Source organism: Pocillopora verrucosa, chromosome 2, assembly GCF_036669915.1.
Source record: "Pocillopora verrucosa isolate sample1 chromosome 2, ASM3666991v2, whole genome shotgun sequence".
Taxonomy (NCBI): Eukaryota; Metazoa; Cnidaria; class Anthozoa; order Scleractinia; family Pocilloporidae; genus Pocillopora; species Pocillopora verrucosa.
Window position 1 is genome coordinate 14,317,211 of NC_089313.1, and position 17,522 is coordinate 14,334,732.

At 37.0% G+C, this 17,522-nt stretch overlaps 2 protein-coding genes and 1 long non-coding RNA gene across 3 annotated transcripts in view; 2 read left to right on the forward strand and 1 right to left on the reverse strand.

The window, feature by feature from the left end:
- The window catches only part of LOC131789908 (uncharacterized), a 56,933-nt gene that overhangs the window by 20,239 nt on the left and 19,172 nt on the right, over window positions 1-17,522 (reverse strand). The window contains exons 8-11 of the long non-coding RNA XR_010716714.1: window positions 15,728-15,777; window positions 7,969-8,018; window positions 7,455-7,504; window positions 231-286 (exon numbers count right to left, since the gene is read on the reverse strand). This is a non-coding gene — a long non-coding RNA (uncharacterized lncRNA). The remainder of the gene's footprint in view (window positions 1-230; window positions 287-7,454; window positions 7,505-7,968; window positions 8,019-15,727; window positions 15,778-17,522) is intronic.
- Window positions 4,461-7,438, forward strand: LOC136279084 (uncharacterized). Its single transcript, XM_066162505.1, has 4 exons — window positions 4,461-4,632; window positions 4,773-4,923; window positions 5,534-5,640; window positions 5,780-7,438. Exons 1-4 carry the CDS (start codon window positions 4,624-4,626, stop codon window positions 6,095-6,097), a joined length of 585 nt encoding a protein of 194 aa, XP_066018602.1. The 5' UTR covers window positions 4,461-4,623; the 3' UTR covers window positions 6,098-7,438.
- On the forward strand, window positions 12,586-15,200 carry LOC136279087 (uncharacterized). Its single transcript, XM_066162508.1, has 4 exons — window positions 12,586-12,881; window positions 13,046-13,194; window positions 13,804-13,912; window positions 14,052-15,200. Exons 1-4 carry the CDS (start codon window positions 12,873-12,875, stop codon window positions 14,367-14,369), a joined length of 585 nt encoding a protein of 194 aa, XP_066018605.1. The 5' UTR covers window positions 12,586-12,872; the 3' UTR covers window positions 14,370-15,200.

Consider the following 17,522-nt stretch of genomic DNA (forward strand, 5'->3'; position numbering starts at 1 on the left):
AATTTGCCACTTTAAAGAGTTTTGGTGCTGACATGTGGAGGGTTAACACTGACAAAGCACGAGCTTCAAACATTAGCTCTGACAAAGGGCTAATGCTCAGAACGACAGCTTTGAAACTCTTTATGAACTTTTATGATACCCAATTTACATTATTAACTCCATTGATAAACCAAAATTATCTGGTCATACTCCCTCGCCAGTGCAGCACCACAGTTTCTTTAGAAACTTACCCCTTCATTCTTCTTAGTTTGACTTGCAATTATCCACACTAGGGGTTGGGACAGCCCTGAAATGAACAGTATTGCATTACACACTACCATGTAACTTACTCTGTTATTATTGAATTTGGATCCATTCTGATAGTGGATACAATGCCTGGATTATTTTGTTGCAAGCCTGGGTGCTTGACAAGAAGAAAGAATAAGATATCTAGAGAGTAAAAGTAAATGAAATGGCATTCAAGTCCCCGAGAAAGAAGCAGGAAACAATGAAATGGTGAAAAGAAGTCTTTATCATACATTACTTGTGCCCTAATTTCCTAAGTTGGTACTATAAGTTGACTGCCATAAAGAGTTTTTAAAACTGAAGTTTCGAGCGTTAGCCCCTTATCTGGCCGTTTTGTAATTGCGCCCTAGGCATTTGTTTACAAGCCGACGAAAGACCACGAAAAATCACGTGCAAGTTGATCGATTGAATGCACACATTTGAGTACTTTATGAGAGGCGCAACTTCTTCCTCTTGGTAACGGGGACACCAAGACCACATTAACCAGTGAACAAAAACGCAAAAATTTACAAATCTCTTACAAAGCCCCCTAGTAGTACATCCGGGTGTAGCACCATGGACGGCGCCATGTTTGAAGCATCTCCCGCTCCATAAAGATATTTACTTTCCATGTAACACAAAATGAATTGTCCCGCTCTTCTTCAACTTAATTTTTCGCCAATCCACTGGATAAATCGCTATCCAGTGAACAGCGCAGTACATTTTCTAAACAGTTATCCGCTGGATGGCAAATTATCCGTCGGATAGTGTTATCCGCTTTTCTACAACTGGGCTCTGTTGTTTTATTTTAGTAGTTTGTTTTGGCCCCTTTCTTACACACACAACTTGTTAATCATTCATCAAGGAAACCTCCCCAAATACAACCATCAGCCTAAATTCATAAATTTTAATTGGTTATTTATTTATTGATTCTTCCTACAACCTGAATAATGTAGATGCAAAAGTTATGAAACTGTAACAGTGGACCCGGAAACACTAAACAGTAGCCACGTTGAGGTTAAGCTGAATAGCGCCGACCACAACATCACGAGATTTATACCTTTACTGGAACAAACTTCCGTTCATTGAAAATTTTTTGCCTAAAATGTGCTCAAGCCTGAATAACTTGCAGATAACTACATGATTGAGGATATAATAATGTTAGTTCCAAAATATACAAAGATGTGAAAATTTTCAGTTCATGTGACAAATTTCAATTTAATTTTGGAATAATTACAGTGCATTTGCACAACGCGATAAATCACTCTTTTAAAAAGTGTATTAAATCATAATCTTTGAAACCAATTCTGGTTTCTGAAAAATGGTAAAAGTTGTAAGGTGTCAATGGGAACTCAAAGTAAAGACATATCATTGGCCTCAAAGAGGCCAATGATATGACTCTTCTCTCAAAGAGACTTTGGCAACTCCGCTGATCAATTCCAAGCTTCAACATCCCCCCTCAGGCAACCCATGGGTATTTGATTGTCATCCATGCCTGGGGATATTTGAACCTTGCCTAGGCGGGTTGGAGCATTTGAGCTGGAAGTGTCAATTCTTTCCTGCATAATACACCTGTTTAATGGAGGAGTTAAAGGGTAACGAGTCTACAACATTCTTTTATCGAACAAAGAATCATTCAACATTGAGTGGGGCATTTGAATGCAATTATTTTGACGGAAGGGGGGGGGGGTGGGGAGTAAAACAAGCCAGTCTTCAAAAGTACAAATGCCAGGGGAGTCGCTCAGGGAAAGGGAATGTTTAGGCTTCGAAGTGACTAACGCATTAGCAGCCAATCAAAAAAAATAGCAGCAAGCAGGACCACAGACCAAGTCAATATTGATCTTATTTCAATTTGAAGTCTGGTTGGTTGAGAGAAGAGGGTTTTCTAGTCATGATCACTGTTCATTGCAAAACTAAACCAGATGAATGCATTTAACCATATTACTTTCAACCCTCCACTGAAAATTGGAGTATAGGGATATATTACGTTTACGTATTACAACCAAGCAAACCTTCAAAATAGAAACCTCACAGAGGGTGACAAAAGCTTTCACAAATAGAATCTGTGTGAGCAACATGACCTTTTTTTCAGTTGGAGAGTTCGTAGGAGCCTATGTGAACAATCATGCCAAACGGTTTGAATTCATTTTTTCCTGTATGAAATTCATGTTCAATCATTAAAAGAATCAAAAAGGGAGAATGACTTCATGTTACGGACCATTCGTTATTGATACTAGGGGGTGGGATTGAGTGTAATTCAGCAGTTTCCATTGATTTTGCGAGTGATTGGCCTTAGTTCAAAGCCGACGTTTCATGCAGTACAAATAAGACTGCGTCCCTGGTAAATGTTTACCACTGAACGCTTGATCATTCCAAAAAGTGAAAAAAGTTTTAAGAAAGCGACGGGAACGACAAGAAATCTTCTGGGCTGTAGCTGTTACACGACTGCACTAAACCTCTCAACGACAAAAAAGAGTGAGGAATTAGCGATATCAAATTTAAACCAAACCTTGTAACTGGGTATGGTATAAGAACGCCCAGCAAACCAAAGTGAGGTACGCCATCAGGTAAAAATCTCCAGCGTGATCATGAAAATTAGGCGTCATGTAAGTGTCAAGCGTCAATGAACTGTCTCACTCATCTCAGAGAGCGATTTATGTCGTAGTTGGTCTCTTTTCTTAGTTTTTACATCAAACACAAGTATAAAAGCAGTAGCAAGGAACATAATGGCGAGGTAAGAGGCAGCATTCTGCGGAAAGCTTATCAAGTGCAGAAGACTGCAAATTTCATTTTTTTTTTCTCCATAGCTCTGGTAAGGAAAACGTAAAGAAAACAGAAAAAGGTAAATGTGTTTTGCTGTTGCATGTCTTGAAGATTCATAGACAGGTAAATGATACATAATTGCTTGCTTTATTTATCTCCGGTTTGATGGTGATGATGGAATCTTATTTTTCTTCGAAGAATAATGGAATTTCTTTCAAAGTATCCAAAAATAAAAATTCGGATCAACAAACCGTGGCGTTTATCAAGTTAGTAATCTTGTCTTACAGTGATGTCCTACTTCCTAATTTTCTTCCGCGGCTCGTCACGATTACTCATTCTCAGTCACGAACTATAGTTCTACAAAGACATCTAGATTCATTTAACAGATTTTTTTCAATAAGTAAGGTAACTGCAATGAATGGATCTCCTTCGTGATTGGGCAATCGAAGGGTACAAATGTCATCTTGTTGATAGTTCCGTCAATCAGGTCAAGTCGAATTACTGTAAAACTGATACGTGATCACAGTAAACACAGGTTTTCAAACTTGCAAAATGTTGGCTAAACTTGGATCAGACGCCCTTCCCTGTCAAAATGCCGAATTTAAGATTCCATCTATCTACCCCGTTGAATTATTCTTCTTAGCAAGAAACGTGTTATTCAATTTTTGAAACACGCGACTTGAAAACATTCCCTTTGTAACATTATGCATTATGTGACTGCTTTGACAAACTAGTTATTTAAGAGTCTCTTAGTCTCAATCGTAAGAGAGCGAAATTGGAATGTCATATGTGACTAGATTCCGTAAATAGACTAAGTAAAAAGGATTAATGAAATATTTTCATTTTCAAACAGAATTCACTCTAGCATCTTTCAGGTGTTTGAAATCTTCCATAGATAGATTTCAATTTTTTCTTCTTCTGTGGCTAGATTTACTGCAAAAAGAAAAAACTAATCTCCTTTGTTTTATTCCGCGCGTAACAATCGGAACTGAACATGACCCTTTGGCCTATAAAACATTTCTCTCTCTGGTGGGGCCTGAATGTCACGCAGCCGGTTGCGTGACGATCCCAAAGTAAATCTTCTATTTGGACAAGAATAAATTAGAGTGGCTAATTTCTAACATCACTGTGAAAAAGGAAAGTTCAGTTTTTCAGTTTCTTAAAGAAATATCTTCTAGCCAATTTAGAATAACTCTAAAAGTCTATTTTGGACAAATTTTTTTTAGATTCTTAACTTGCGTGACTTGTTTTCTCTTATTATTTGAAAAACACTCTTCTCCTTGAAACAGAATCTCGAGCATTTCCAACTATATACTCAATTGGCAGCCATAGAAACTACTCTTACTCGATAAAAGCTCAGCTTATTTCGAAATCCGTGCGAGTCACTCAAGTATTTGACGCTTTCATTTTCTAAGAAGACCGCGTGACTCTGGGGACTTCCTGCTGTCAATTTAACATCTGACTTCCTCAACTTTCTGTATAAAGAGATCGTCAATTCTAAAGTTTTCCATTCCATTTGCAATAAGCAAAGATCAATATCAAGAGAAACTAGGGACTACAGATCAAGCTTGGAGAAAAACCCGTCACAAGGCAAATATGGTCGAGGTACGGTAAACTTACTATACATTTAATTTACTATACAATTAATGAGTTTAGCCCGCGCCATTCATTTCTAGTCGCCTGGTGCTATGTTCGATTTAGATCCTAAAAGATGTTTTGGTTTTTTTTCTAACTTTCCCGGACAGTCAATTGAAATCAGCGCGTGCGCTCGAATGGACATCCCCGAGCACAGACTTAGCAGAAGCGGAAACCTCTTTATGGCAGATTTGCCGAAGAGCGAACCTGGTCATCAAATTCCTGTAGAGTTTACCGGGAGCCATCGGAGCTACAAAACAGGTAAATTTAGGCGTATGGTAGGATGCGATCCTCACAAAGCTGTTATGAAGCTTTCCTGCATGTTAAAAGTGGCATAGTCCAAAATGATCGCGCATAATGTAACTGACTCGATGCCGATTTAAGTGCAAGTGGACCTTAATGTGTTTACAGATTGACTTTATTGTAAATGTAATCTCCATGTAAAGACACCTAGGAACTTTTTCTCTCATTATTAATTTTGACGGCGAGTTCATTGCAAAACTACTTTAAGTGACGCCCAAATATCTGTGAACATTCACAAGGCCTTGTTAATTAAGTCATACTAGCAACTTTTGTGTTAAAACTATTCCATATAGTAATACAGAACTTTTCTGTTTTTACAATTAACGACTACGTAAAATTCTATAACTAGTTTTCGTGAAGTGTTTTTGTCAGAGAACAAGAAAAAAACTTTGAGCTTGTAGGTTCCCTGTGTTTTAAACCCAGCTTCAAAACATTATTCAGCATGCCACTAGACTGATCACATGACTAAAATAATCTTCAGTATGGTTCTGAGGTAAATTAAATATACATTAAAAAGTTCAGTTTACCTCAAATAATAAATTAGACTTTTTTAATTTCATGTTTCTAGTCTTTTACATAGAAAAGTCTTATAATTATGGGGCACATACCATAAGATATGACTTGGATGGCAGTCATTACTACCTGTGTGTAGAAGGAAACAAGGTGTTTTTACGGGTGAGTTGTGATTTACTGTGGTTATGAAATTATCACTTTTCAACTGCAACTTCCCATATACAAATTACTTACGTAACAATTTAACACAAAGAGTGGGCAAAAAGTAACTATTTGAATCTCTTTCTTGTTGTATTTTCAGTTGGGTGCCCATCAGCCTGATGAAATGAAATACATCTTTGAAGTTCAACATGTCAACAAAGATAGTGATTTCATGTCTATTAAGTCTAAATACACTGGGAGGTACCTTGCCAGTGATGAAGATGGCAAGGCATTTGTGGAGGAAGTGGTGCCTTCCTTAATGAAAGATGACCAGCCCACTGACAGACAAACATGGTTCCTTCTACACTTTGTGGAAACGGTGAAAAGAGAAAGAGAAAGTACATTATACAGTTGTAACTTTGAGAGAACAAGTATTGACTATTCTGTCACATGTCAGGCTCAAGTGGAAGCCTGTTAGGTGTAAATATGTCTCAATGTAAAAATACATGTACAGGAACAGAGTAGGAGAATTTTAAAATTTTTTCTTTTCATCCTGGGAAGGTTTGTTCCATGTTTTATTTTTATTTATTTATTTATTTTTTATGGAGTTTGGATTTATTTCTTGCACATTGTATATCCAGTTCTTTCTGGCTGAATAGTTTTTATTCGTTTCTGATACTTCGAAATGTAGGTGAGAAGGAAGCAAGTAATTCACGTTTGTTAACTGGTGAAAGAGACTGGAATAGATTCAATTTTTTTTTGCAAAATATAAGATACTTTATGGAGCTTTACATTTTAAGAAACGTCCTTCATCTGTTATCAAGTATTACTTTGTATTTGACTTTAATATGATGTTGTAATAACATGACCTCAAGTAAGGAAATATTACTTATAATGTTCTAGGTAATGTAAGTTGTAAGTGGTACTATAACCAGAATATGTGCTTTACTCAACGAGTACCAGTATATTTCTAATAAAAGCAATATTAGCGGAGACTTCAGTTGTTGTTGCTATTGGTTTAAGACAATAGTAATGTACCTCGAGGAGAGGAAAAAAAAACGAAACTCACTCATTCAAATTAATTCAATCGCACCTTTGTTTATACTACAGCATAAATATATGCCTAAAAGTGCAGTATGTTTGTGCAGTTATTATAGAACCAAAACTAGAGCAATCATCATCCATCTGCAGTTTAGAACACAGACAAATATTGAAAGGATTGAGTTGTTGACAACTCAAAGCAACTAATTGTAACTGACTGCAAGTGAGGGAAACTCATTTACTGTCCAAGTGGACTGAATGACCAGCCTCTCTAGGAAGCCATTAAACACTGCTCCATAGGAACGAAGCTTCACAAACTATTGTGATGGAAATGGAATCTAAACTTTGCTTAAAACCAAATGAAAACTAAAAATAAAAACTTCAAAGAGATTTTAGACAGCTGGACCTGGTGGAAGGTACATGAGTCACTAAGTTTTTATTCCAAACTGATGAAAGAAAAACAGAAGATAAACATGAAGAATTGTTTGAAAGCTACCTTTACAATCAAACTCAACTTCTTATTACTTTTATAATTTTGGTTTTATTAATTAACTTCGCGATGTAAATTTGTCACTTTAAAGAGTTTTCGTGCTGACATGTGGAGGGTTAACACTGACAAAGCACCAGCTTCAATCACTAGCTCTGACAAAGGGTTAATGCTCAGAACAACAGCTTTGAAACTCTTTATGAACTTTTATGATACCCAATTTACATTAGTAACTCCGTTGATAAACCAAAATAATCTGGCTATACTCGCTCGCCAGTGCAGCACCACAGTTTCTTTAGAAACTTACCCCTTCATTCTTCTAAGTTTGACTTGCAATTATCCACAGTTGGGGCAGCCCTGAAATGAACAGTATTGCATTACACACTACCATGCAACTTACTCTGTTATTATTGAATTCGGATCCATTCTGATAGTGGATACAATGCCTGGATTATTTTGTTGCAAGCCTGGGTGCTTGAAAAGAAGAAAGAATAAGATATCTAAAGAATTGTTTGAAAGCTACCTTTACAATCAAACTCAACTTCTTATTACTTTTATAATTTTGGTTTTATTAATTAACTTCGCGATGTAAATTTGTCACTTTAAAGAGTTTTCGTGCTGACATGTGGAGGGTTAACACTGACAAAGCATGAGCTTCAAACACTAGCTCTGACAAAGGGTTAATGCTCAGAACGACAGCTTTCAAACTCTTTATCAACTTTTATGATACCCAATTTACATTAGTAACTCCGTTGATAAACCAAAATTATCTCACCATACTCCCTCGCCAGTGCAGCACCACAGTTTCTTTAGAAACTTACCCCTTCATTCTTCTTAGTTTGACTTGCAATTATCCACAGTTGGGGCAGCCCTTAAATGAACAGTATTGCATTACACACTACCATGTAACTTACTCTGTTATTATTGAATTTGGATCCAGTCTGATAGTGGATACAATGCCTGGATTATTTTGTTGCAAGCCTGGGTGCTTGAAAAGAAGAAAGAATAAGATATATAGAGAGTAAAAGTAAATGAAATGGCATTCAAGTCCTCGATAAAGAAGCAGGAAACAATGAAATGGTGAAGAGAAGTCTTTATCATACATGACTTGTGCCCTAATTTCCTAAGTTGGTACTATAAGTTGACTACCATAAAGAGTTTTTAAAACTGAAGCTTCGAGCGTTAGCCCTTTATCTGGCCGTTTGTAATTGCGCCCTAGGCATTTGTTTACAAGCCGACGAAAGACCACGATAAATCACGTGCAAGTTGATCGATTGAATGCACACATTTGAGTACTTTATGAGAGGCGCAACTTCTTCCTCTTCGTAACGGGGACACCAAGATCACAATAACCAGTGAACAAAAACGCAAAAATTTACAAATCTCTTAAGGCCTATTTACACGGTACGACTTTGTCGCATGCGACACGCTTACGACAGGCCTACGACATGACTTAGGACAATTTACACGCGCACGACATTTTCACCTACGACATGCCAAAATCGCGTGCAATTCCACTCGTTTCGGCTGCGGTCATTGTTTCAATAATTTGCAAGAGAAGGAAAAGAACCTCTTCCTCGCTCCACAGTGATATCATATTCTCTGTTTCCTCATCTGAGAATGTATTTTTCGCTTTGGAAGCAGTCTTCGACTTTCCGGAGGCGACTTCCTCTGCCATTTTGACGCAACAAAAATTCCACCTTCCTCCCCTACTCAGTAGAAATTTGTCACAAAATACGTCATTTTCCATCAATTTCGGCTACGATTGTCGCAGCGTTTTAAAACATGTTTTAAAATCCTACGACATTTTTCGTGACGTGCACGACAGTCATAAGCGAGTGGTAGGTTTGATTTACACGATACAATTCGTGTCGTAGGCCTGTCGTAAGCTTGTCGCATGCGACAAAGTCGTACCGTGTAAATAGGCCTTTACAAAGCCCCATAGTAGTACATCCGGGTGTTGCACCATGAACGGCGCCATGTTTGAAGCATCTCCCGCTCCATAAAGATATTTACTTTCCATGTAATACACAATGAATTGTCCCGCTTTTCTTCAACTTAATTTTTCGCCAATCCACTGGATAAATCGCTATCCAATGAACAGCGCAGTACATTTTCTAAACAGCTATCCGCTGGATGGCAAATTATCCGTCGGATAGTGTTATCCGCTTTTCTACAACTGGGCTCTGTTGTTTTATTTTAGTAGTTTGTTTTGGCCCCTTTCTTACACAGACAGCTTGTAAATCATTCATCAAGGAAACCTCCCCAAATACAACCATCAGCCTAAATTCATAAATTTTAATTGGTTATTTATTTATTGATTCTTCCTACAACCTGCATAATGTAGATGCAAAAGTTATGAAACTGTAACAGTGGACTCGGAAACACTAAACAGCAGCCACGTTGAGGTTAAGCTGAATAGCGCCGACCACAACATCACGAGATTTATACCTTTACTGGAACAAACTTCCGTTCATTGAAAATTTTTACAAACTTTTGCCTAAAAAATGTGCTCAAGCCTGAATAGCTTGCAGATAACTACATGGTTGAGGATATAATAATGTTAGTTCCAAAATATACAAAGATGTGACAATTACAATTTAATTTTGGAATAATTACAGTGCATTTGCACAACGCGATAAATCACTCTTTTAAAAAGTATATTAAATCATAATCGTTTGAAACCAGTTCTGGTTTCTGAAAAATGGTAAAAGTTGTAAGGTGTCAATGGGAACTCAAAGTAAAGACATATCACTAGCCGCAAGTTAAAGAGACTTTGGCAACTCCGCTGGTCAATTCCAAGCTTCAACATCCCCCTCTCAGGCAACCCATGGGTATTTGATCGTCATTCATGCCTGGGGATAGGGAAATTTGAACCTTGTCTAGGCGGGTTGGAGCATTTGAGCTAGAAGTGTCAATTCTTTCCTGCATAATACACCTGTTTAATGGAGGAGTTAAAGGGTAACGAGTCTACAACATTCTTTTATCGAACAAAGAATCATTCAACATTGAGTGGGGCATTTGAATGCAATTATTTTGACGGAGGGGGGGTGGGGAGTAAAACAAGCCAATCTTCAAAAGTACAAATGCCAGGGGAGTCGCTCAGGGAAAGGGAATGTTTAGGCTTCGAGGTGACTAACGCATTACCAGCCACTCAAAAAAATAGCAGCAATCAGAACCACAGACCAAGTCAATATTGGTCTTATTTCAATTTGAAGTCTGATTAGTTGAGAGAGGAGGTTTTTCTCATGGCTAAAAAAAAACCAAATGAATGCATTTAACCATATTACTTTCAACCCTCCACTGAAAATTGAACTATAGGGATAAATTACGTTTACGTATTACAACCAAGCAAACCTTCAAAATAGAAACCACACAGAGGGTGACAAAAGCTTTCACAAATAGAATCTGTGTGAGCAACATGACCTTTTTTTCAGTTGGAGAGTTCGTAGGAGCCTATGTGAACAATCATGCCAAACGGTTTGAATTCATTTTTTCCTGTATGAAATTCATGTTCAATCATTAAAAGAATCAAAAAGGGAGAATGACTTCATGTTACGGACCATTCGTTATTGATACTAGGGGGTGGGATTGAGTGTAATTCAGCAGTTTCCATTGATTTTGCAAGTGATTGGCCTTAGTTCCATAGCCGACGTTTCATGCAGTACAAATAAGACTGTGTCCCTGGTAAATGTTTACCACTGAACGCTTGATCATTCCAAAAAGTGAAAAAAGTTTTAAGAAAGCGACGGGAACGACAAGAAATCTTCTGGGCTGTAGCTGTTACACGACTGCACTACGGAAAAACCTCTCAACGACAAAAAAGAGTGAGGAATTAGCGATATCAAATTTAAAACAAACCTTGTAAATGGGTATGGTATAAGAACGCCTAGCAAACCAAAGTGAGGTACGCCATTAGGTAAAAATCTGCAGCGTGATCATGAAAATTAGGCGTCATGTAAGCGTCAAGCGTCAATGAACTGTCTCACTCATCTCAGAGAGCGATTTATGTCGTAGTTGGTCTCTTTTCTTAGTTTTTACATCAAACACAAGTATAAAAGCAGTAGCAAGGAACATAATGGCGAGGTAAGAGGCAGCATTCTGCGGAAAGCTTATCAAGTGCGGAAGACTGCAAATTTCATTTTTTTTTTCTCCATAGCTCTGGTAAGGAAAACGTAAAGAAAACAGAAAAAGGTAAATGTGTAAATCTGTTGCATGTCTTGAAGATTCATAGACAGGTAAATGATACATAAGTGCTTGCTTTATTTATTTATTTATTTATCTCCGATTTGATGGTGATGATGGAATCTTATTTTTCTTCGAAGAATAATTGAATTTCTTTTAAAGTATCCAAAAATAAAAATTCGGATCAACAAACCGTGGCGTTTATCAAGTTAGTAATCTTGTCTTACAGTGATGTCCTACTTCCTAATTTTCTTCCGCGGCTCGTCACGATTACTCATTCTCAGTCACGAACTATAGTTCTACAAAGACATCTAGATTCATTTAACAGATTTTTTTTCAATAAGTAAGGTAACTGCAATGAATGGATCTCCTTCGTGATTGGGCAATCGAAGGGTACAAATGTCATCTTGTTGATAGTTCCGTCAATCAGGTCAAGTCGAATTATTGTAAAACTGATACGTGATCACAGTAAACACAGGTTTTCAAACTTGCAAAATGTTGGCTAAACTTGGATCAAACGCCCTTCCCTGTCAAAATGCCGAATTAAAGATTCCATCTATCTACCCCGTTGAATTATTCTTCGTAGCAAGAAACGTGTTATTCAATTTTTGAAACACGCGACTTGAAAACATTCCCTTTGTAACATTATGCATTATGTGACTGCTTTTACAAACTAGTTATTTAAGAGTCTCTTAGTCTCAATCGTAAGAGAGCGAAATTGGAATGTCATATGTGACTAGATTCCGTAAATAGACTAAGTAAAAAGGATTAATGAAATATTTTCATTTTCAAACAGAATTCACTCTAGCATCTTTCAGGTGTTTGAAATCTTCCATAGATAGATTTCAATTTTTTCTTCTTCTGTGGCTAGATTTACTGCAAAAAGAAAAAACTAATCTCCTTTGTTTTATTCCGCGCGTAACAATCGGAACTGAACATGACCCTATGGCCTATAAAACATTTCTCTCTCTGGTGGGACCTGAATGTCACGCAGCCAGTTGCGTGACGATCCCAAAGTAAATCTTCTATTTGGACAAGAATAAATTAGAGTGGCTAATTTCTAACGTCACTGTGAAAAAGGAAAGTTCAGTTTTTCAGTTTCTTAAAGAAATATCTTCTAGCCAATTTAGAATAACTCTAAAAGTCTATTTTGGAGAAATTTTTTTTAGATTCTTAACTTGCGTGACTTGTTTTCTCTTATTATTTGAAAAACACTCTTCTCCTTGAAACAGAATCTCGAGCATTTCCAACTATATACTCAATTGGCAGCTATAGAAACTACTCTTACTCGATAAAAGCTCAGCTTATTTCGAAATCCGTGCGAGTCACTCAAGTATTTGACGCTTTCATTTTCTAAGAAGACCGCGTGATTCTGGGGACTTCCTGCTGTCAATTTAACATCTGACTTTCTCAACTTTCTGTATAAAGAGATCGTCAATTCTAAAGCTTTCCATTCCATTTGCAATAAGCAAAGATCAATATCAAGAGAAACTAGGGACTACAGATCAAGCTTGGAGAAAAAACCCGTCACAAGGCAAATATGGTCGAGGTACGGTAAACTTACTATACATTTAATTTTCAATCGTGGATTCCATGCAGTTAAATTTTCAATTAATGAGTTTAGCCCGCGCCATTCATTTCTAGTCGCCTAGTGCTATGTTCGATTTAGATCCTAAAAGATGTTTTGGTTTTTTTTCTAACTTTCCCGGACAGTCAATTGAAATCAGCGCGTGCGCTCGAATGGACATCCCCGAGCACAGACTTAGCAGAAGCGGAAACCTCTTTATGGCAGATTTGCCGAAGAGCGAACCTGGTCGTCAAATTCCTGTAGAGTTTACCGGGAGCCATCGGAGCTACAAAACAGGAAAATTTAGGCGTATGGTAGGATGTGATCCTCACCAAGCTGTTATGAAGCTTTTCTGCATGTTAAAAGTGGCATAGTCCAAATTGATCGCGCATAATGTAACTGACTCGATGCCGATTTAAGTGCAAGTGGACCTTAATGTGTTTACAGATTGACTTTATTGTAAATGTAATCTACATGTAAAGACACCTAGGAACTTTTTCTCTCATTTTCAATTTTGACGGCGAGTTAATTGCAAAACTACTTTAAGTGACGCCCAAATATCTGTGAACATTCACAAGACCTTGTTAATTAAGTCATACTAACAACTTTTCTGTTAAAATTATACCATATAGTAATACAGAACTTTTCTGCTTTTGCAATTAACGACTACGTAAAATTCGAGAACTAGTTTTCATGAAGTGTTTTCGTAAGAGAACAGGAAAAAAACTTTGAGCTTGTAGGTTCCCTGTGTTTTAAACCCAGCTTCAAAACATTATTCAGCATGCCACTAGACTGATCACATGACTAAAATAATTTTCAGTATGGTTCAGAGGTAAATTAAATATACATTGAAAAGTTCAGTTTACCTCAAACTAAAATTGATATTTTTTAATTTCATGTTTCTAGTCTTTTACATAGAAAAGTCTTATAATTATGGGGCACATACCATAAGATATGACTTGGATGGCAGTCATTACTACCTGTGTGTAGAAGGAAACAAGGTGTTTTTACGGGTGAGTGGTGATTTACTGTGGTTATGAAATTATCACTTTTCAACTGCAACTTCCCATAAACAAATTACTTGCGTAACAATTTAACACAAAGAGTGGGCAAAAAGTAACTATTTGAATCTCTTTCTTGTTGTATTTTCAGTTGGGTGCCCATCAGCCTGATGAAATGAAATACATCTTTGAAGTTCAACATGTCAACAAAGATAGTGATTTCATGTCTATTAAGTCTAAATACACTGGGAGGTACCTTGCCAGTGATGAAGATGGAAAGGCATTTGTGGAGGAAGTGGTGCCTTCCTTAATGAAAGACAACCAGCCCACTGACAGACAAACATGGTTCCTTCTACACTTTGTGGAAACGGTGAAAAGAGAAAGAGAAAGTACATTATACAGTTGTAACTTTGAGAGCACAAGTATTGACTATTCTGTCACATGTCAGGCTCAAGTGGAAGCCTGTTAGGTGTAAATATGTTTCAATGTAAAAATACATGTACAGGAACAGAGTAGGAGAATTTTAAAATTTTTTTCTTTTCATCCTGGGAAGGTTTGTTCCATGTTTTATTTTTATTTATTTATTTATTTTTTATGGAGTTTGGATTTATTTCTTGCACATTGTATATCCAGTTCTTTCCGGCTTAATAGTTTTTATTCGTTTCTGATACTTCGAAATGTAGGTGAGAAGGAAGCAAGTAATTCATGTTTGTTAACTGGTGAAAGAGACTGGAATAGATTCAATTTTTTTTTGCAAAATATAAGATACTTTATGGAGCTTTACATTTTAAGAAACGTCCTTCATCTGTTATCAAGTATTACTTTGTATTTGACTTTAATATGTTGTTGTAATAACATGACCTCAAGTAAGGAAATATTTCTTATAATGTTCTAGGTAATGTAAGTTGTAGGTGGTACTTTAACCAGAATATGTGCTTTACTCAACGAGTACCAGTATATTTCTAATAAAAGCAATACTAGCGGAGACTTCAGTTGTTGTTGCTATTGATTTAAGACAATAGTAATGTACCTCGAGGAGAGGAAAAAAAACGAAACTCACTCATTCAAATTAATTCAATCACACCTTTGTTTATACTACAGCATAAATATATGCCTAAAAGTGCAGTATGTTCGTGCAGTTATTATAGAACCAAAACTAGAGCAATCATCATCCATCTGCAGTTTAGAACACAGACAAATATTGAAAGGATTGAGTTGTTGACAACTCAAAGTAACTTATTGTAACTGACTGCAAGTGAGGGAAACTCATTTAGTGTCCAAGTGGACTGAATGACCAGCCTCTCTAGGAAGCCATTAAACACTGCTCCATAGGAATGAAGCTTCACAAACTATTGTGATGGAAATGGAATCTAAACTTTGCTTAAAACCAAATGAAAACTAAAAAATAAAAACTTCAAAGAAATTTTAGACAGCTGGACCTGGTGGAAGGTACATGAGTCACCAAGTTTTTATTCCAAACTGATGAAAGAAAAACAGAAGATAAACATGAAGAATTGTTTGAAAGCTACCTTTACAATCAAACTCAACTTCTTATTACTTTTATAATTTTGGTTTTATTAATTAACTTCGCAATGTAAATTTGTCACTTTAAAGAGTTTTCGTGCTGACATGTGGAGGGTTAACACTGACAAAGCACCAGCTTCAATCACTAGCTCTGACAAAGGGTTAATGCTCAGAACAACAGCTTTGAAACTCTTTATGAACTTTTATGATACCCAATTTACATTAGTAACTCCGTTGATAAACCAAAATAATCTGGCTATACTCGCTCGCCAGTGCAGCACCACAGTTTCTTTAGAAACTTACCCCTTCATTCTTCTAAGTTTGACTTGCAATTATCCACAGTTGGGGCAGCCCTGAAATGAACAGTATTGCATTACACACTACCATGCAACTTACTCTGTTATTATTGAATTCGGATCCATTCTGATAGTGGATACAATGCCTGGATTATTTTGTTGCAAGCCTGGGTGCTTGAAAAGAAGAAAGAATAAGATATCTAGAGAGTAAAAGTAAATGAAATGGCATTCAAGTCCTCGAGAAAGAAGCAGGAAATAATGAAATGGTGAAGAGAAGTCTTTATCATACATTACTTGTGCCCTAATTTCCTAAGTTGGTACTATAAGTTGACTACCATAAAGAGTATTTAAAACTGAAGTTTCGAGCGTTAGCCCTTTATCTGGCCGTTTTGTAATTGCGCCCTAGACATTTGTTTACAAGCCGACGAAAGACCACGAAAAATCACGTGCAATTTGATCGATTGAATGCACACATTTGAGTACTTTATGAGAGGCGCAACTTCTTCCTCTTCGTAACGGGGACACCAAGATCACAATAACCAGTGAACAAAAACGCAAAAATTTGCAAATCTCTTACAAAGCCCCCTATTAGTACATCCGGGTGTTGCACCATGAACGGCGCCATGTTTGAACCATCTCCCGCTCCATAAAGATATTTTCTTTCCATGTAACACACAATGAATTGTCCCGCTCTTCTTCAACTTAATTTTTCGCCAATCCACTGGATAAATCGCTATCCAATGAACAGCGCAGTACATTTTCTAAACAGCTATCCGGTGGATGGCAAATTATCCGTCGGATAGTTTTATCCGCTTTTCTACAACTGAGCTCTGTTGTTTTACTTTAGTAGTTTGTTTTGGCCCCTTTCTTACACAGACAGCTTGTTAATCATTCATCAAGGAAACCTCCCCAAATACAACCATCAGCCTAAATTCATAAATTTTAATTGGTTATTTATTTATTGATTCTTCCTACAACCTGAATAATGTAGATGCAAAAGTTATAAAACTGCAACAGTGGACTCGGAAACACTAAACAGCAGCCACGTTGAGGTTAAGCTGAATAGCGCCGACCACAACATCACGAGATTTATACCTTTACTGGAACAAACTTCCGTTCATTGAAAATTTTTACAAACTTTTGCCTAAAAAGTGTGCTCAAGCCTGAATAGCTTGCAGATAACTACATGGTTGAGGATATAATAATTTTAGTTCAAAAATATACAAAGATGTGACAATTTTCAGTTCATGTGACAAATTTCAATTTAATTTTGGAATAATTACAGTGCATTTGCACAACGCGATAAATCACTCTTTTAAAAAGTGTATTAAATCATAATCGTTTGAAACCAATTCTGGTTTCTGAAAAATGGTAAAAGTTGTAAGGTGTCAATGGGAACTCAAAGTAAAGACATATCACTAGCCGCAAGTTAAAGAGACTTTGGCAACTCCGCTGATCAATTCCAAGCTTCAACATCCCCCTCTCAGGCAACCCATGGGTATTTGATTGTCATTCATGCCTGGGGATAGGGAAATTTGAACCTTGTCTAGGCGGGTTGGAGCATTTGAGCTAGAAGTGTCAATTCTTTCCTGCATAATACACCTGTTTAATGGAGGAGTTAAAGGGTAATGAGTCTACAACATTCTTTGATCGAACAAAGAATCATTGAACATTGAGTGGGGCATTTGAATGCAATTATTTTGACGGAGGGGTGGGGGGGGGGGGGTGGGGAGTAAAACAAGCCAATCTTTAAAAGTACAAATGCCAGGGGAGTCGCTCAGGGAAAGGGAATGTTTAGGCTT